We start from the raw sequence: 19,832 nt of genomic DNA on the forward strand, positions 1-19,832 counted from the left end.
GTAAACAGGCAGACATTTGCCAAGTAACCTCCGTGACTCTAACTGCTTCAAAATCGGGAAACTGAGGCCGGGAGGCAGAGGGAGGGGCGTCTCTGCTGCGGCCGCGCCCCGGCGGGGGTCGGCACCGGGAGGGGCGGGGAGGGGGTCCCGGTGCGCCCGCTACACGGAAGCCCGGCGCCGGAGGGCGGGTCTGGGCGGAGGAAGAGGCCCCGGGGCTCACGGCTCCGCCGCGCCAGCGCCCGCCTCCCCAGCGCGGCCCCGCGGTCCCGCCTTGCAGGGCAGCCCTCCACGCGGGCTCGGGGATCGTCCGCAGGCGTCCACGCCTCCGTCTCGCAGCCCCGGGGCGGCTCAAGCGTCCTCGTCCCGGAAGCTCCCCCGTCTCGTCTCGCGAGGCTCCGCCGCCCGCCCAGACCTCGGCCGTCCCACCGCGGGGTCCGCCCCTGGCGCAACGCGGAGGCCCGGTGGCGCGACGGCCGGAGCCGCGGCCCTGCGCTCCCGCTCGGCGTCCGCCGGCGCCGCCCGTCCGCTGGCCTGCGCTGTCTGGGGGAGCGAGGTGAGCGCCCGGGAGATCCCGGCCACTTGGGGAGGGGAGGGGAGGGGCTGCGTGGAGCAGTGTTTCACCGCGGGGTTAACCGTGTTTAACCCTGGGGTTCAGGGCCGCTGGCCGTCACCCGTCACTTGGCGTGCGGGCTTGCTTCAGGACCGGGGGACTGCGCGCGAGGAGCTGTAATAACACTTCACTGAACTGCGGCCATGAGCCAGGCTTTGTTCTAAGCGCTTTATCTACTTCTAGCCTCGCTCCTGCCCTGCTCGGCAGGTGAGGAAACTGCCTTACAAAGTGGAGGAGCTCACACCCGCTGGCAGGAGGTGACTGCCCTCCCTGGCACCTGCGCTTCCCTCCCTCTGGTGTGAAGACCGGCCCCTGGAGCTCTGCCCGGGTGCCTGCCTACACGTGCGAGACCCCCAGGCGTCCTTCCTTTAGTCCCCACCCATCATCCGCTCCAGACCACCAAATAATCTGTCCTTTACCCCAGCTGACTTCAACCACCACAAGACCCCTGGGACTCCCCACTCTTTCTGCCTTTTTGTTGTTGTTGTTTAAGTTTATTATTTACTTGGGGGAGGGGGAGGGGGCAGAGAGAGAGGGAGACAGAGAATCCCAAGCAGGCTCCACACTGTCAGCACGGAACCCACCAACCCTGAGATCATGACCGGAGCCAAATCAAGGAGTCGGACACTTAACAGACTGAGCCACTCAGGTGCCCCCAGGCTCCTTCTGCTTTAAGTCAGAAAATTTTAACCTGATTTTTGGAAATCGAGGTCAGCAAGGATAGAAAAAGAACGTTGGTGACCCTTAGGCTGCAGAATGAGCTCCCATAAGCTGTTGTCAAGTACAACCCCTGACACTGAATAGATCCTTAGCAGAATTTACTTGTTGAAGGCTTTGCCCACATGGTTACAACCAGTAAGGGACACAGGAAGCAGGGAATGCATAAATGTAAAGGAAGGGGCAGATGGAGAATGGGAAGGATCTCGACTCCCAGTTCATTTCCCCTGCTACGAAAAGCCCTCGAACAGGCACGCTCAGTGCTTTCAAATGCTTTTGTCTTTTTTGCAGATGTTCACTCTGCCTCAGAAGGAATCCAAGGCACCTACCACCTGTCCAGGCCCAGCCTCCACACAGGACCTGGACAGTAACCATGGGGATGGTCTGGAAAGAGAATGCTCTAGAAAACCAGACTGGAAGCTGCCAGAGTTCTGTGGAGGGGGTGATCCTACCGCCACAGCGTCCTCTGACAGCTCCCACCTGTCCTCTAGAGGAAGCATCATTAAATGGTTCTGGGACTCAGCTGAGGAGGGCTACCGGACCTACCACATGGACGAGTATGATGAGGATAAGAACCCCAGTGTGAGTGAAATCCCTGTTCCCACTGGAACCCAAGGTGGGATACCCTACCTTGACCACTAGGCAGGCGCCCAGCTTGCTCTGGTCAGGTTGGAGTTACAGTCCTCTGACCTCCAAGAAGGCTTCTGCTGTAGCTCAGAGAGTCCCCGGTTCGTTGTCTGGATCAGAAAACGGCCCGTTAATGATTGAGGGGACCCTGATTTGTGAGGGAGGAATTCAAGAATCATGGAGAGCTCCCCTGTGGATTCTGACCACAGCCCATCGACCATGCAACTTGAGAGCTGGGACACGACTAGAGGTCAGGCTGCAGCCGTCTCGCTTAGGGGTTGTGTATTCTTGAACTAATTTATTTAATTTCTTCGAACGTCAGTTCCCCTCTAAGTTGAGATGATGATGTCTGTTCTATAGCAGAGTCACAATTAAATATGAGGTATGTTACTAGCACAGCACTACTGAATAGAGCATCCAGTACGTGGTAGCTGCCATTATTACTATTCTCTGTCCCAATTATAAGCTGTTTCTGATAATACCTTCAGAGGGCAGAGGGCTGTCACAAATAATCCCGTAATAATCTTTGTTAAGCATCTAATCAGGTGCAGGGCACTAGGTCCAGCGCACACTCAAGGCTTCTAATGAACAGAATATGGGGGTGTCACATCCTGCAAGAATCGGTCATAAAGTCTGTGGCTTCCCTCTTGGGTACTCACGGTGTCTCGTCCTCTCCCTCGGACCGCCTGCCCTGGGGGAAGCCAGCTGCCCTTTCACGAGGCAGTGCTGTGGGGAATCCCGTGTGGCGAGGGACTGAGGCCTGCCAACAACCGTGTGAACGAGTCTGGAAGTGGATCCTTCCCCCAACAGAAGATCCTTTCTAGATGGGGTTCTGGGCGGGGGGCTTCCTGGAGGAGATGGCATTTGAATGGAGCTTTAGAAATGGGAAGACGGGACCAGGGAGCTGAGTGAAGGTAGGGCTTGAACAAGGGCAAGGAACGGTGTTTGGCTTTGCTTTGCTGCCTCCGTGGGCTCCTCGGGCCTTCTTTTGGGACCCCTCGGCTCTGTTGACCCTGCCTCCGTATCTCTGTCTCCAGGGCATCATTAACATGGGCACCAGCGAGAACAAACTCTGCTTTGACCTGCTGTCCAGGCGGGTAAGTCCCGGTGCTCCTCTGGGTGGTATCACCAGTTCCCAGGGAACTGTCCTCTCTTGAACTTCCCCCGAATGCCTCCCTGACAAGAGCCTGCTGCTCACCTGAGGTCAGGAGACCCGGGTTCCACATCTGCCTCGGGGGCAACTTTCTCTGTGATCTTGGGCAAGTCACTTCCCTGTTCTGACCCTGCTTCTTGAAGACCTCCTCCCCATACTTGGTGCCTCCTGCTGGCTGGGTCCCTACTCTGAGTGGGGAGCACTCAGCAAGGTGAGGTCAGTATTTAACACCTGGCTCTGGGGTAAGGAGGACTCTGATTTGTTGCTTTTGCCAATTCCCACAGTGTAAATACTCCCACCGTGGCTGGTTTCAGGGTACGGATGTGACATCCCTGCAGACAACTTGGGAAAAGCGGTGTTAGAGGCACCCATGAGGTAGTGTCCCCACTGTCTAGACACATAGATGGAAGTAACCTTGAGGGCACACGTAAAAATGTAGTAACATAACCAGAAACGGTGATGTTTGAGTTATTACCTTGGTTTTTAATGCACTTTACTTATTTATACATTTATATAATTTTAATTTTTTTAAATGACTTTTTTTTTTTAACACAGCTTGTAAAATTCCTGGAAACTTAATTAAGCAGATTTCTTGAGCTGGTATGAGCCCTCTCTAGCAAACCGCTGGAAATACCTGGGAAATGTGTCTCCCAAGGCCATGGAGTCAGAGTTGGGGATTGTAGAGAGAGTGACGTCTAACCCAAAAGAACTTCTTTCCAGAGGTGACAAATCCAACACCTAAGGGAAGAGGAAAGTAGGGAATGGGTTCAAAAGGCGTGTTCTCTCTGACTCCAGGTCCCCGCTGCACTGTCCAAAACAAATAAAATGTGAGCCACATATATAATTGAAACTTTTCTATTATATAAGTAAAAAGCAACTGGTAGATTCATCTTAATAACATATTTAGCCCATTATATTCAAAAACAGGACCATTTCAACATGTAATCAATAGAAAAAAATGAGAATATTTTGCATACTGTTTTTTTTTTAATTTTTTTTTTTAACGTTTATTTATTTTTGAGATAGAGACAGAGCATGAATGGGGGGAGCGTCAGAGAGAGAGGGAGACACAGAATCCAAAACAGGCTCCAGGCTCTGAGCGGTCAGCACAGAGCCCGACGTGGGGCTCGAACTCACGGACCGCGAGATCATGACCTGAGCCGAAGTCGGACGCTTAACCAACTGAGCCACCCAGGCGCCCCATTGCATACCGTTTTCATATCAAGCCTTCAAAATCCAGCGTGTCTCCACTGAGGCCAGCCACATTCCGCGTGCTCTGTAGGCAGCTGTGGCTGGCGGACTCCATACTGGACAGCCAGCTCTATGGGATCAGGGAGAGGGAAGAGGCTGGAGTTATATGCAAGGGGCTGATTACCCTTCTTCTTCGGGTCCTCCCCCCAAGACCCCTACCTTTCCTTGACATTGTGTACGTGATGCCCTGGGAGTTCCTAACCCAGCACCTGGTCATGGTGGGGATGGTCTAGACACAGCCACACTTTCCGGAGTGTAATGTTGAGCAGAGCCTGCAGGCCGAGTCCGTCCAGAAGTTGGAGCCAACACCGAAGTGATGGCACCCGATTCTGGGACCCTTTCTGTCACCCCAGGGAGAAGCTGAGTAGCGCGATCTCCTATCACGGCCTCCACAAATCCACCCCTCTGGGTTTTTTAGATGGCAGTGTTGCATAAAGAGCACTGGATTAGAAGGCAGACGTTCTGGGTTTTGTCTCAGCTCTGCCACTTGCTAGCTCTGTGACCTTGGCTGAGTCACCTCACTTTTTTGAGCCTCAGTTTCCTCATCTGCAGAACGGGCAGGAGAATGCTGTGCCTGTGCCATGTCACAGTCTCTCTGATGAGCCGACCGAGCCCAGGCTTTAACGGCCCTGGTGCTGGGTGGATGCGGGTCCAGTGCTGGCGGTCACCATGAGGATGCGTGGCCCTCAGTCCCGCTCTTCCCTCTGTCCCCAGCTGAGTCAGAGCGACATGCTGTGGGTGGAGCCGTCTCTGCTGCAGTACCCTGACTGGAGGGGACATCTGTTGTGAGTAGTTGCCACGAGCCAGTGGTTCTCAGTCTGGGCTGGTTTTGCTCCCCAGGGGACAAAGGACATCTGGAGACATTTTTAGTGGTCATAACTGGGGGGGGGGGGGGAGGGGCGGGGACTGTCACTGGCATTTATCGGGTAGAGACAAGAGATGCTGCCAAGCCTCGTACAATGCCCAGGGTAGCCCCCCCACAACAACTAGCCCGCCCAAAGGTGAGTGGGGCAGGTGGAGGGGGCCTGCCTCAGGCTGAGGGCCGGTCCTGGGGACCTGGCGATCGCGGGGTCTCCTGGAGCGTCTGCAGGGAACTCGTACCTCTGCCAGTCCCAGCCCAGCTCAGGAGCTCCCAGCTTGGCTTCCCTGGGTCTGAGGCGCGGGGAGGGCCTTCAGGCATGGAGTCTTTGTCCCTGCTTTCTCGGCCTTCAGGCATGGAGTCTTTGTCCCTGCTTTCTCGGTAGTCTTAGAGGAACCAGAACTAGCGCTGGGGGCGAAGGGGCGGGGCTGGCTAGGGCATTTCCCTCCTGGAAAGATGGGAGGTGGTACCTAATACTAATTGGAGTTTGTCCTCGTTGAGCACTTGCTAGGGGCCACCTGCTGTTCTAAGGACTTAGCGGCCAAGCAGGACTGGATTCCAAAGTGCACGTTCTTCTAGTAATTAGGATTGTGGGTCCTGGAGACAGGCCACTGGCATGAGTGTGGAGTCTGCCACTTACCAGCAAGTGACTGATTTCCTTCAAGCCTCCGTTTCTTTGTCTGTAAAATGGGTATAATAATAATAATAATAATAATAATAACATCATAGAGTTGTCATGAAGATTAAATGAGTAAAATTCCCCCAAGTAACTCCTGCGTCATGTAAATGCTCAATAACTGTTAGCAACAGTAACTATGATGACAGTTATTGTTATAACATTATTATCTGCTAGATTTACATGCAGATAGAGTGTTACTTTTGATATTCCTCCCCTCCCCTACCCCTGGATCCTACCCAGTCCAGTTGATCAGGTGGGTCGGGGGTCCTAGAACTACAGAGAAGGCAGGTTTTTACGCCTGTGGGTGGTGGTGGGGTGGGGGGCCCCGAGATGTGGAGACAGTACCGGCCTCACTGCCCTCGTGAGAAAGTGGAGAAGGATAATGGCAGCTATCTGAAGATTCACCAGGGGACCTTTGGGATGGACTGTGGGTTGGGGACCCTCTGACAAGTGTCCATCTCTCTGTCCAAACTTTAGCCTCCGGGAGGAAGTGGCCAGATTCCTCTCTTTCTACTGCAAGAGCCCTGCACCCCTGAAACCAGAGAATGTGAGTAGCCCCCTCCTCTGCCTTCTGCTCTTCTGCCTACCTCCCCCAAGTTTTGACTGGCCAGGGGTAAGGTAGGGCTGGGATCTGCCTTTCACTCAGTTTTGACTTGTTTCCAGGTGGAATTAGGAATACCCCCTCCCCCTTTCCTCCTCACCCTAGATATTTAGGATATAACTGGGATGTAATTTCTGCTCCACTTGGTTCTGTGGTTCCTTGTTGCCTCGACACCTTTGGGCAAGACCCTCTAAGCGACCAGCTCCCTCTTCCTTGCTCTGTTGATCTAGAGCATCGACCAAAGAATAAGCCACACAAATGCGCCCGGCTGTTAGTCAGGAGGGGCCTGTGGCTGCCTCTGGTGACCGTGCTGTGACAGAGCCCCAGAGGGCCCCGAGGTGGGGCCTGGCCGTCCCTCTGTGCCAGCCTGGATACAGCCATAGGTCCTTGCTTCCACTTGCACAGGTTATTCATCTTTCTTGTGTGGATGTGTCACCCTCAGGTGGTGGTTCTGAACGGCTGTGCCTCTCTCTTCTCTGCTCTGGCCACAGTGCTGTGTGAGGTGGGGGGTAAGTAAACTGTGGGCTGCTCAACACTGGGGGCTGCCCTCCGCCTGCCGTGTCCACAGCCGCCTGTCTTTGCAGGCTGCGCGGGAATGCTTTGGGCCATAGTAGACTGCTAGACCGCAGGGGGCAAATTAGCACTTTGACAAGATACCCGATGTTGGCAGTTTCAGGGGAGGTCAACTGATGCCAGGGTTCTGGGCTTCTCTCTGCCATGACCTTGGTTTCTCCTGTCGTGTGATGCTATGGCCTCCTTACATGATAGTGTGTCCTAAGGCAGGAAGGAAGGGATGAGGTGGTACCTTGCCTGTGTCTTTCTTATTGGGAGGGTGCAGGACTTTCCCAAAAGTGTCCCAGCAGGGCTCCCCTTATGTCTTACTGGCCAGAACTGACTCTCAAACCCATTCCTGAAGCAGTCCCTGAAAAACGGGATTAAGAACCACGGTTGGCTTAAACCAAACATGGTTTATCCTCAGGGGCTGGGGAAAGGCCATCTTTCCTTCCCTCCCACCTTCCTCGGACTTATTGCTGGCCATATCTGGGAAATCTGATGCTCTCTTCGCAAGAAAGTTGGAGTGGCTGTTGAGTAGGCCACCAGCAGTGTCTGAAACAGGAGCCAAAGTCAGATTGAGAACGGGTCATGGTCAGGGGTTATTGTCGCCAGAACAGAGAGACCAGACCTACTCACCGTAGCTTAACTAGTAGTGATTATACTGGTAACAATTACTGACCGAATACCGTGTTGCAGGCACTGGCCTAAGGCTTTACACCTAGTCCGTCATTTAATCCTCAGTACCTCCCTCGGAGGCAGGTTCTGTGTCAGCCCCATTTCACAGATGAGGACATGAAGGCACAGGGGGTTAAGTAACCTGTCAAATTCATACACACACACAGCTCGTAACCAGGACTCGAACCACAAAAAGAAGATTCATTGCAAGGATATAATAGGCAATTTCCTACCCATTCTAGAACAGTCAAGAACAGGATTGGTGTCACACTGTCCATCTCTCATTGGGGTATATAGTTCCTCTTCCTCCCCTTTTTATATGCGAGCCTCTCTCCGGACCTTTCTCAGCTCCCGCATGGCCCAGTGTAGCTGCCCCAGCTCCCACTGCACGTGACCTTTCTGTCCAGGTGCTCATTCTCACCTGATGAGCGTCTGTGCTTCCTAGAGCAAAGTCATGAGAGAGAGCACGTGATGGGCTTCTGGCCGGCCAGTGGATGGGCTCGCTTGGGTGCCTTGTTTACCTCCCGTCCACTCCCCGCGGCTGGGGTAGGGAACATGTAGGACGAAGGCTGTCCCTCCCAGAGTGCGAGTGGGGCAGGCGGGGGGAGGGGAAGGCGGCCTGACCATGTGTCCTCCCCAGAACTGGAGGAATGCCTTTGCTCTGCATTACGATAGACCTTGGCGGTTATCACCAACCACCCCCCGCCCCCATCCACAGCTGGGGTCTTCTGGATGATACCCCCTCCCCAGCATGCCGTCTCAGCCTTTGGTTCCAATGTGCCCAGAGGGGGAATATCCACTCCTCCCGAACCCACTCTATCTCTGGGCCGTTCTGTCTGCTCTCAAGTGTGTCCATTTGTCCAGCCCAGATCACCCTGCAGCTTCAACTCAGTGGATCCCTGTCTTCTTGGAGTGACCCAGCACGTTGAGTGCTTTAGAGGGATCCTCTGAGGTTCAGTTTGCTCATCAGTAAAGTTACTGACATTACAGAGCGATAGCGAGGACCAAATGAGCTAACACGCAAGTGCATGTTTAACACAGTTCCCAGCACGTAGTAAGTGTTGAGTAAATGTTGGCTATTGATTATCAGCAAAGGGACTGATCTCAGTGGATCCAGTATTAGAGCTTGAGAGTTGAGAGACACAGTGTTCCCCTGAGGACGTGGAAGTCTGGGAGAGGTGTGGAGCCTTTGGTTGGGGGGATTGGGGCATTCGGGCCAGAGAGTGACAGACCCTGGCCCACTCCTGCCCTCAGAGGCGTTCCTGATCCCTGCCCCTTACTATGGAGCCATCACACAGCACGTCTATCTCTATGGCGGCGTCCGACTGGTCTGTGTCTATCTGGACAGTGAGGTAAGAGCTCCTGGGACCCCAGGCAGGACCCACGCCTTCCTATAGATGAAGACTTTTCTCTCTGTGAATTTGAGGGTGGACATGGGAAGAAGTCCGTGCTGAGGGCTTTGGGGTTATGGCTGCAAGGAAGTGGAGCCTTCTGTTGCCCATGACTCTCCATACCTGGGTTCCCCAGGGGTTCTCCAAGTCCTGGTTTTGAGAGCTCTGGGGTCAGTGTAGAAGCCAAGGGCAGCCCCAGGGAGACTACATCAAAATGGTGGGGTGAGGATGGGGCAGAGAAGACCTCAACATGAAAGTTCTTGGACCCCAATCAGAGTGTCTCTTGGGCCTCTTCCCAACTAAGAGTGATGAAGTGTCCCTGATGTGATGGGGTGGGGGTTGGTGGCAATGAGGAGAGTGAGCCTATCTGTGTTTTTTTTTCAGAAACTGCACTGGGGAGGCTAGAGATGACAAGGGTTGGAGAGGCCCCAGAAGTTCAGGTTTAGGGGATCCCTGAATTTGGCTGGTGGCTTTTCTCCATCTTTGTCTAGGTCACTGGGCTGGACACACGCCCCTTCCAGCTCACAGTGGAGAAGCTGGAGATGGCCCTGCAAAGAGCTAACTTTGAGGTCTGGAGGTCATATCAAACCCAAGGCTGGGAGTGGGTGGGTCTAAGCAGGACAACAGACTTCCTGTGGCTGATCTCATCCTGGGAGTGGGTTGGCACTCCCTGATGGGGATGGGGTGTCGGGGGGTCAAGTAGGAGCCTGCCCAAAGAGGGTCTTCTCACTGGAGAAAGACCCTGAGACCTCTGTGTACAAAGAGTCAACCAGGGAACTTGATTAACACCCCCGCCTCTACCACCCTATTTTGATTTTGTGGTCAGGTGTGGAACCTAGCTGTCTGTAGTTGAGCAGTCTCCCTGATGATTTGAGGACATGATTCTCCTCTTGCCTTGAGGGGACCTCCTGAAGAAAGGCAGAGACAAGTACTACTCCTGTGGTTCCTTTCTAGTCCGAGGTCATTAACGCTGTGCATGTAGGAATTCTAAAAGTGAAAACCCCCACCCACACTATTCTACCAACAAAGGCAACCTTTACCCTTTGGGCATATTTGCCTCTGGGCTTTGTTCTCTGCCTTTGTTTCCTTTCCTGGTTGACCGCATGCTACAGACATGTAATTCTCTGCCCTTGTTCACTCCACATTGGGTGGTGAACACATTCCCATCACATTTCCCTGGGAGTCTGCCCAGCAACCAGCCCCATCTAGTGGGACCATGTGGCTCTGGCCTTCAGGAAGAGCTGAGGGTTTCCTGCCCCACTGATGGTTTCAGGGTGTGAAGGTCAAAGGCCTCATCCTCATCAACCCCCAGAACCCTCTGGGTGACATCTACTCCCCAGGAGAGCTGCGGGACTACTTGGAATTTGCCAAGAGGTGAGGCACCTTGCAGTCCCCCCATAAAACGTGCCGGCGGATCAGGAAACTGACGCAGGCTTTGGTACAGGCCCTTCTACCCTGTTCCCTCCACTGTGGGCTCCCACCCGCTTTGGTCCTTCCCCCCACAGTGGGGTGGGAAAGCAGGGATTTGTGGGATGCCGCTTCTCTTTCTCTCTTTCTTGTTATAACAACAGCTGTCATTCAGCATATAGGCTCTAGGGGCCAGGTACCCTGCTAAGCGCTTCATGTGCTGTGTCTCCTGTAATCCTCCCAGTCACCCTATTATCACACTGTCATTATCCCCCGTTTGCTGAGCAAGGAGTGGAGCCAGACTTGAATCTGGGTCTGTCCGTACGTAACTGTTTTGCACTTATTCGTGTCCTTTGTGGAGGTGCCCACGGCCTCTCCGCCTCTCCCAGACAGTGCTCCGAAAGCCCCACTGCCGTCTGCTTTGTGTGTGCGGCTTCCTGTTTGAAGAAACAGGCATAAGAAGGGTGTCTCTGGAAGAAAGTTTGGTAACCCTGGGCCAGACTGTGGTCCCCTTGGATTTCTGATTCATTGCTTCCCCCACCCCGGGGGAACCTATTTGGCCTGCAAACCAAGCTCTCTCCTCCAGGCACAAGCTGCACGTGATGGTGGATGAGGTCTACATGCTGTCCGTGTTTGAGAAGTCGGCGGGGTACCACAGCGTCCTAAGCCTGGAAGGGTGAGGCTGCCCCACCAAATCTGACTCTGCCAGCCCCCCAGTCCCCCACGGTGCCCTGGCCCTTTGTGGCTCGGCCCTCAGGATGTGGCCTAAGTTCATTTCCTCTCACATCCAGCTAATCCCACCGTCCTCAGATCTCCTAAGGAGAACATGGGAAGCCAGGCTGCATCATGGGTTTTCATATTGTTCTGTGGGGTTTCTGTAGAGCCCCAAGGAGGGGCCGGGCCATAGGATTCCTGGGGACGGGGGGGGGGGGGGGGGGGGGGGGGGGGGTGGTGCTGCGAGGGTGGGAACTGGCCTTCTTTGCTGTTTTCCAGAGTAGCTCTAGCTTTATCCATTCACTCACTCACTTACCCATTCATTTACCCTTTCATTCATTCATTTACTCAGTCGTTCACTCCCTCCCTCATTCACTCACTCCCTCCCTCATTCACTCACTCCCTCCCTCATTCACTCACTCCCTCCCTCATTCACTCACTCCCTCATTCACTTACTCCCTCCCTCACTCCACTCACTCCCTCCCTCACTCCCTCACTCACTCCCTCCCTCAGTTGTTTGTTCCCTCACTCCCTCACTCATTCACTGACTCACTCGTTCACTTCCTCACTCATTCACTCACTCATTCACTTACTCCCTCACTCCCGCATTCACTCACTCACGCATTCACTCACTCAGTTGGTCACTCAGCAAATCCTTCTGCAGCCCCAGGCACGTGCCAAGCACTTCCAGCTGTTTGGGCTCTTTCATTGGATTTGGTATAAGCCAAACATTTGTGGCTAAAACAGCTTTGGAGACTCTTAGACCAGATCATCTGTAAAGTCTGCAAATCCGACATTCAGAGATTCTAACAGTTCCTGATACTTGTTCAGACCTGTTGACCCTGTGAAGTCCTTTCCATTGGTTCTCTCGGCTAGTCCTCAGGCCAGGTAGACAGTTGTCGCTTCTGTTTGTTTATGGGTTAGGAAAGTGAGACACAGAGAAACAGTGACTTGCCATCTACTCTGTGCCAGTCATTGTGCCAGGCGCTGGGATACAACAGTGAGCAGGAAAGGAATAGGCCCCTCTTGGGTGGAACTTCTATCTCTAGCCAGGAAAACGTTAGCAGCTAAATACACAGTGCTTTGATTGTGGCCGTGCGAAGTGCTAAGAAGGAGAAGTCTGGGGAGCTGTGAGGGGATCTACTTAGGGTCCTCCATTGGCCCCGTCTACGGGGAGGTGGTCAGAGAAGTGTGTTTGAGGAAGTAGAACTCGAGCTATGCTCCAGATCAGGGATTGGCAAATGTTTTTTGGATCAGATGGCAAATATTTAAGGCTTTATAGGCCATACGGTCTCTCCCTCAACTGCCATGCAGCATGAATGCAATCATCGAAGGTATGCACATGAAGAAGCATGGCTGTGTTCCAGTAAACCTTTATTTACGGAAACAGGCAGTGGGCTGGGTTTAGCCTGCAGGCTATGTCTGCCGACTCTTGCTCTAAAGGATGTGTAGGAATTGCTGATTCAAGAGATGAAACCGGAGCTTCACAGAAGAACCGGAACCAAATTCGTCCACCCATCTCATTTGTTCAGCCGAACGTGTATGAGCCTTTGTGGTGGATCTGTGTTCCCATGTTCCCACACTGTGCTCTCTGCAGGTTGCCTGACCCCCAGAGGACCCATGTAATGTGGGCGACCAGCAAGGTAGGTTCCTGTATGGCCTCGGGGGTGTCGGGGAGGTGAGAGGGCAGAGAGGTGGGTGGAACCAGCTTCCTGTGTGGCGGGATGGCCACCGGGTGCCTTTCTCCTGCAGGACTTCGGGATGTCTGGGCTCCGCTTCGGCACGCTGTACACAGAGAACCGGGACGTGGCCACTGCGGTGGCTTCCCTTTGCCGCTATCACGGCCTCAGTGGCTTGGTCCAGTACCAGATGGCACAGCTGCTCCGGGACCGTGGTGACTGCCTGGGCCCGGTCACTTGAGAACTGGGGGGAAGGTTGTAGTCCGTCGGGGACTGGCCAGGCATCATGGGTGCTTCTCTCATGAAAAGAATTCAGGGTGGCGTTTGGAAGTCCCAGTGACCTGACTCGGGCACTCCCTGGCTGTGTGGCACCTTCCTTCGCCTCCCCAAACCTCAGTTAGCGTGACTTGTGAATTAGCGATAGCACCTGGCGTAAAGAGGCGCTTGGTCAGTGTGAACCCATTGCTATTAGCTGTGAGCACTTAGAAAAAGTAGAAGCTACGGAGGGAAAATGGTTCTAAGGCAAGTCTCTCTCTGTGAGCATCTCAGTGTAGACAGCAAAGGTGGTCTGTAATTGCCACCGTTTATTGAGCCCTGCTAGAGGTTCTCAGTGCACCAGCTCATTTGTCCCTCCCCTGAATCCAGGAGCAGATATTCCTGTATTTTCCCTGGTATTTTGTAGATGAGGACAGGAGGACCAGATACCATACACCTGCTGTAGCAGCTATAATTAAAAAAAAAATAGCAACACCATCAAGTGTCGCGAGGGTGTGCAGCAGCTGGAACTCTCACGGGCCACCCTGGGAATGCAGGAAGGCGCGGCCACTTTGCAAAGCAATTGGCCGTTGCTTAGGAAGTTAAACACACGCTTACCAAACGGCCCAGCGATCCCTCCCCTAGCTCTTTACCCTTACGGTCACCCAAAACCCACTACGTGAATATTTATAGCTGCTTTGTCCACAATCACCCCACGCTGGAACCCGCCCCCCGCAACGTCCTTGTGGGCATGAACAGGGGAACAGACTGTGGCCCATCCGCACAATGGAATACGACTCTGGCATAAAAATCCAAGGCAACACAGGCTGAGCTCAAAGGCATTGTGCTGAGGGAAAGAGGCCAGTCTCAAAAGATGACGTGATGTGTAATTCTACTTATGTGCCGTTCTGGAAAAGGCAAAAGTAGAGTGACGGAGAACAGGCCAGTGGTTGTGGGGCCATGGGGGAGGCGGGAAGGTGTTGGGGCCATGGGGGAGGCGGGAAGGCCGTCTACAAACGGCATGAGGGTGTTCTGTGGGGCGAGGGAACTGTTGGTGTCCTGCTTGTGGGGGGGTGGGGGGGTTTACACAAATCTGCACATGTGTTAAAACTCATCAAACTGGACACCACGGAAAGTTAATAAAAAAAGGTGAGGATGGGGGGGTGAAGTTGCTCAAGGCTCCACAAGTTGTCAGCGGACAGGCTGGGACCTGAACCTCAGCCTCTGTGAGCCGGAAGCATTGCTCTGTGAGTGGGCCACCCCTCCGGTAGGATCCACATCCTGAGGGACTTTGTGTCTGCGGCACAGGGAGCTGTCAGGCCAGGTATCTGGATTTCAGGTGCTTTGTACTGATACTGAATATTTCCATCGCCCCCATCATCCAGCTGGAGGAAGGGTCCTGGCCTTTTTGTTGTCAGTGTTTATACTCCTGGGACAGAGTGAAGGATTGATGAGAGTTTTGTGTTTTGGCCTCTCTTTGTACCCAGACTGGATCAACCAGGTGTACCTACCTGAGAACCATGCCCGGCTCAAGGCTGCCCACACCTATGTCGCAGGAGAGCTCCGGGCCCTGGGGATCCCCTTCCTCAGCAGTGGGGCAGGCTTCTTCATCTGGGTTGACCTGAGGAAGGTAATGCAGGTGGCGGGGCTGGTGCTGCAGGCTGGGAGGGAGTTTAGGCCTCCCTCCAGCAGCTGAGGGGCAGGGCTGTCCCATTTGCATCCTGAGCCCCCCCCCCCCCCCCCAGTACCTGCCCGAGGCCACCTTTAAGGAGGAAATGCTGCTTTGGCGCCGCTTTTTGGACAACAAGGTACTGCTGTCCTGTGGCAAAGCCTTCCAGTGTAAAGAGCCTGGCTGGTTCCGCTTGGTCTTCTCGGACAAGGCCCACCGGCTTTGCCTGGGTAAGCGATCTCACCTCCTCACACACCCTTCGGTCTGCCTTCCCTCCTCCCGTCCCCGCTGTGGCTCCAGCAGCCTTAGCTCGTGCATCCTGCCGCCCAGCTATCGGTGCCAATGCAGCTGTCCCTTCTTCCCAGGGATGCAGAGGGTCCGGCAGGTGCTGGAGGGCAAATCCCAGGTGCCAGATGACCCCGCTTCCTGTCAGAGCCAGGAGTCAGGGAACCAGCGCAGGTGAGCTGGTCGTTGCCTGGTGACCGCAGGACCTGGCAGCCGCCACCAATCTGACTCATTTGGGGCTGTGAAGACTGGCGGGGGCGAGCCGTTTGCCAGGAGGGTACCTGACTTGGCCTTGGCCCTGAAGAAGAACCATTGCTTGCCTCTCTCAGTGGGGGTGAGACTCCTCCAGCGGTGCTTTGACTCAGCCCCACCCCCTCTATTAAACAAGACTGGGAGAAACTAGAAGCCTCGGCTGTAGTTTGCTGAATGGAGGAGTCGCGACTGCTGCTAACCACAACCCTTAGGACCCACCCCTCCCAGGATGTGAGAACAAAACAACGCGTACCTTCTTTCTTCCTTCTTCTTTGTTGCCAGGGAAACAAGTTAGAGGAGCAACACATATGAGAGAGAATATGCCCCCGAAATAAACAAGAGTGATAATCCCCGAACTGCTAGGTGAAAGGAATTAATTCTGTATGTTCAGATTGTTCTCCCCACGTTAGGATGTGTGGGCCCACAGTACACCTGGGACCTGGGACGGGCCTCCGCTTGGGCGGTGGTGAAGAGGACCCTGTGCCAGTGATCAGGAAGAACTTCTCTCCCTCCTCCTTCCTGGCAGGGACCTGCCCTCACTGATGATCTCAAACCTGAGTGATCTAGCCATGACTGGCAGGGGATACGGGCTAGACCTTGAACCAAGGCTTTCCACCCTATGCATGCAAAGGACCACTCACCCCATCTCCAGGGGTGCTTTAGTCCAGGGCCCAGATGAGCTTTCTGAACTGATCTTAAAGCTTTGCGCTGAGGACCCTTCTCTGGTGTCTACGCTCCTGATAAGAAAAGCTGTCTCTTTCCTTGTTTCTGTTTTAAGAGAATGTCAGTGCGATCAGTGTTTCATTTCTGTAAACCGTGGTGCTCAGTTTAGGATTTGCTGTCCTCTATCTTTCTGCCTTTCATTTATTCATTTCTTCTCCCTGTCTTTTCTTGAATATGTTCCATGTGCCAGATACTGTGCTGGCAGTTTCTATGCGTTATTTCTTACTTTAACAACCCTGGGAAGCTGATGTTATTATCCCTCATTTTAGAGATGAGGAAATGGAGTCTCAAAGATATGGAATGATGTTCCCAACGTCACGTAACTAAAAAGTATCAGAGCCGGGATTCAAAAAGTCGGATTGGTTTGGTTGAAAGTCCTGTGCTGTTTTTACTCTGTCACACCAGGTTCCAGCAAGATGCTCTGACTCTCTCCAGGCCTGAGAATCAGGCTTTGTGTTGTCATTGTTGCCCCCTTTAATTATTCTTCAGTGTCTTTGGCTAAGTATTGCTCCTGCCTATTCCCACTTCAAGGAAACATTGGTACTAGGATTTGCTGAGTCACTGGAAAGCCTTCAGGTTTACAGAGGATCAGAATGAGAATGGCCACATGGAGAGCCCTTTGCATCCCCTTCAAAAGCCTCCGTTGTGATGCTTGCCATTGCTTAGGGTCCCCCAGGGAAGGTTCCAGGTGATACATTCCAGTTTAGAATTCTCAGAAGAATGACTCCTCCTTCAGAGGGAATCTAAGCTGGCTTCCCAGCAGAGGCGGACTGAACCGGGAATTGGCCTGAATGTTTCAGTAGGCAGAAGAGGGGCCTACAATCCCAGCTGGCCTGTGCTGTGCTGATGGGCTGTGCTCCACGTGTATGTCTTTGTGAAGTGTGGGTCCGGCATATTCTACCCCCATCTCATGTCCTCCCTAGTCACCTTTCTGCTTTGCTCTTTACTGCAGCCAGCCAGCCGTGTGTGCGCTTAGCCCAAGGGCACCTCAGCTGCTCCAAATGTCACTTTCTGGCACAGCCATTTGGGGCACATGTACGCTGGGAGGTCTGAGGGAGTTCACACTTCTGGGATGATCCTTGAGCAATGGGGGCTGGGGCAGGAACCAGTGGATAAATATCCCTCCCTGCAGTAGACAGTTCTGACGTTCTGCGTGGCTTCTTCAAGAGTCCTGCTGGGAGTGAGCCCTGGGTGCCCACGACAGTAGCCTGCTCTGTAACACACCCCTGGATGGGCTTTCTCTTTTCTCCTGGACTCATTCCGATTTCACTATTCCCTTAAGATTACTTCCCAGAATAGTTACCTGCATCAAGCCTGTCTCTCAGGGAAGGGCAAGACAGAGGGCACATGATAGGTGAACAACATCCACCATGTATGTTCTGAGCTCAAGCCATTTTCCCCCACAACCCTGAGATGCAGGCCCAGGTTTGGGCACCAAGTGATTGGATTTCTGTGAGTCTTTGGGAGAACCCTCTACTGTTGGCAGTTACAGGGCGAAAGGTTTTTCATAGGGAAATAATATATTTCCCTTTCTCAATCGATGAGAATTTCTAAGTTATTCTCTTACTTAAGACTTGTTTATAAAAATGGTGAACACAGCTCATATTTAAACAGAAGGGTAGAGGGTTTATTGAACTTACTAGGAAGGGGAAGGGCAGATATTTCAGGCATGACTCTAGCCAGGAGTTCAAATGATGCCATCAGATTTCGTGCTCGCTCCCGTATCCTCTATGTAGCCTCATTTCAGACATGCTCCATTTAGGTGGTGGCAAGATGGCTTCCAGACAGCTCCAAGCGCCGTGCTCCTTGTAGCAGATCCTACAGGGTGTTTGAAGGATAGATACCCTTTCTTCCTCGGCATTCATGTCTCTCCTCTTCCAGGAGGCCAACTGGCCTTCCCTCAGTCACCCGTATTCCAGGGGAATGTGGTGCTCGGAGCCCAGGTTCTGTTCATCTGCCCACCCTGCTCTCCTAACACATTGATGTTTCCCATTCGGGCTTCCTTCCTCACGGTCTCAATATGGCCCCAGAAGCTCCACACGTCACCCCCTCACCAAGTGCTTCCAGAGACAGAGAGGAGAGTATGTTTTCTGGTGCCTCCTTTTTGCTTTGTTTCAGTCATTTATTCGCTCATTTATTTAAAAAGATATTTGTGGGGCGCCTGGGTGGCTCAGTCGGTTGAGTGTTCGACTCCAGCTCAGGTCGTGATCTCCTGGTTTGTGGATTCGTGCCCCATGTCGGGCTCTGCACTGACAGTGTGGAGCCTGCTTCAGATCCTCTGGCCCCTTCTCTCTCTGCCCCTTCCCTGCTTGCTCTCTCTCTTTCAAAAACAAACATTAAAAATAAATAAGGGGTGCCTGGGTGGCTTAGTCGGTTGAGCATCTGACTTCGGCTCAGGTTATGATCTCACGGTTTATGGGTTCGAGCCCCACATCAGGCTCTGTGTTGATAGCTCAGAGCCTGGAGCCTGCTTCAGATTCTCTCTCCTTCTATCTTTCTGCCTCCACCGCTCATGCTTTGTCTCTGTCTCTCAAAAATAAATACATGTTAAAAAAATTAAAATAAGTAAATAAGAAAGATATTTGTCAGGCTTCAAATGTGTAGGGGTTTGTTATCCAAGCGAGCACTTTGCCAGATACTCTGAAATTATTCACATTCATACTTCCATCATTTATTTATTTTAAAAGTTTATTTTAGAGAGTGCATGCACACAGGGGAGGGGCAGAGAGAGGGGGGGAGAGAGAGAGAATCCCAAGCAGGGTCCACATTGTCAGTGCAGAGCCTGATGCGGGGCTGGAACATAAGAACCTTGGGATCGTGACCGGAGCCAAAATCAAGAGTCAGATGCTTAACCCACTGAGCCAGCCAAGCGCCCCAACATTCATACTTTTAGTATTTTCTTTACCCTTCTCCTAAGCATGGAAACGCCCTTTTACATTTAACTCTTACTCCTTTATTTTCATCTCCTGTGACACTGTTGACTAGTATTTTAGTTAATGCCTAGGTGGTCTGTTTGTTCCTTCTTCCTCCAGAAACTGTGCTTTGGAGACTCATGACAACCCCAGTTTAGGCAAAGACCAGGCAAAATAGAACTTCTACTTTAAAGTTTTTAAAATGGTTATTTATTTATTTTGAGAGAGAGAGAGAATAAGCATGAGCGAGGGAGGGTCAGAGAGAGAGGGAGAGAGAGAGAATCCCAAGCAGGCTCCACACTATCAGCACAGAGCCCAACGCAGTGCTTGAACTCGGTAACTGTGAGATCATGACCTGAGCCAAAATCAAGAGTCAGATGCTTAATGGCCTGAGCTACCTAGGCGCCCCTTGTTTTTGTTTTTAGACTCTGCAAATAAGAGAGATCACCCAGTATTTGTCTTTCTCTGGTCTGACTTATTTAGCACGATACCCTTGAGGTCCATCCATGGTATCACATGTGGCAAGATTTCATTCATTATTATGGCTGAATAATATTCCATTGTACGTGTATATATCCCCTTTTCTTTATGCACTCATCTATTGATGGACAAGTAGGTTGTTTCCATACCTTGGCTACTGTAAATAATGCTGCAGTGAACACGGGGGTAAACATCTAGTTTTTAATCTCCAAATCAGTCATTTTTATTTTTATAGTTTTATACAGCTACTGTTTGTTATTGTTGCTTTAGTCAGCATTTGTTTTGATTTACCCATGAGTTTATCAGTTTCATTGTTTGCCGTCCGTCCTTCATCTCAG

The 19,832-nt window shown here is 52.6% G+C and overlaps 1 protein-coding gene across 2 annotated transcripts; it reads left to right on the top strand.

Annotated features, from left to right (window-relative positions):
• The first annotated feature begins 216 nt into the window (after window positions 1-216).
• ACCS (1-aminocyclopropane-1-carboxylate synthase homolog (inactive)) lies at window positions 217-15,735 on the top strand. 2 transcript variants are annotated; one of them, XM_042906186.1, is made up of 15 exons: window positions 217-553; window positions 1,619-1,909; window positions 2,992-3,051; window positions 5,073-5,143; window positions 6,374-6,443; window positions 6,940-7,006; window positions 8,982-9,079; window positions 9,610-9,687; window positions 10,392-10,492; window positions 11,112-11,201; window positions 12,837-12,882; window positions 12,992-13,133; window positions 14,661-14,803; window positions 14,919-15,072; window positions 15,208-15,735. In XM_042906186.1, the coding sequence occupies exons 2-15, from the start codon at window positions 1,619-1,621 to the stop codon at window positions 15,303-15,305; spliced, it is 1,509 nt and encodes a 502-aa protein (XP_042762120.1). In that variant the 5' UTR covers window positions 217-553; the 3' UTR covers window positions 15,306-15,735. The 2 variants fall into 2 exon arrangements, with proteins under 2 accessions (XP_042762120.1, XP_042762121.1); XM_042906187.1 differs by lacking the exon at window positions 217-553 and adding an exon at window positions 708-817.
• Window positions 15,736-19,832: the final 4,097 nt, after the last annotated feature.

The sequence above is a fragment of the Panthera leo genome, chromosome D1 (genome assembly GCF_018350215.1).
Source record: "Panthera leo isolate Ple1 chromosome D1, P.leo_Ple1_pat1.1, whole genome shotgun sequence".
Lineage (NCBI taxonomy): Eukaryota > Metazoa > Chordata > Mammalia > Carnivora > Felidae > Panthera > Panthera leo.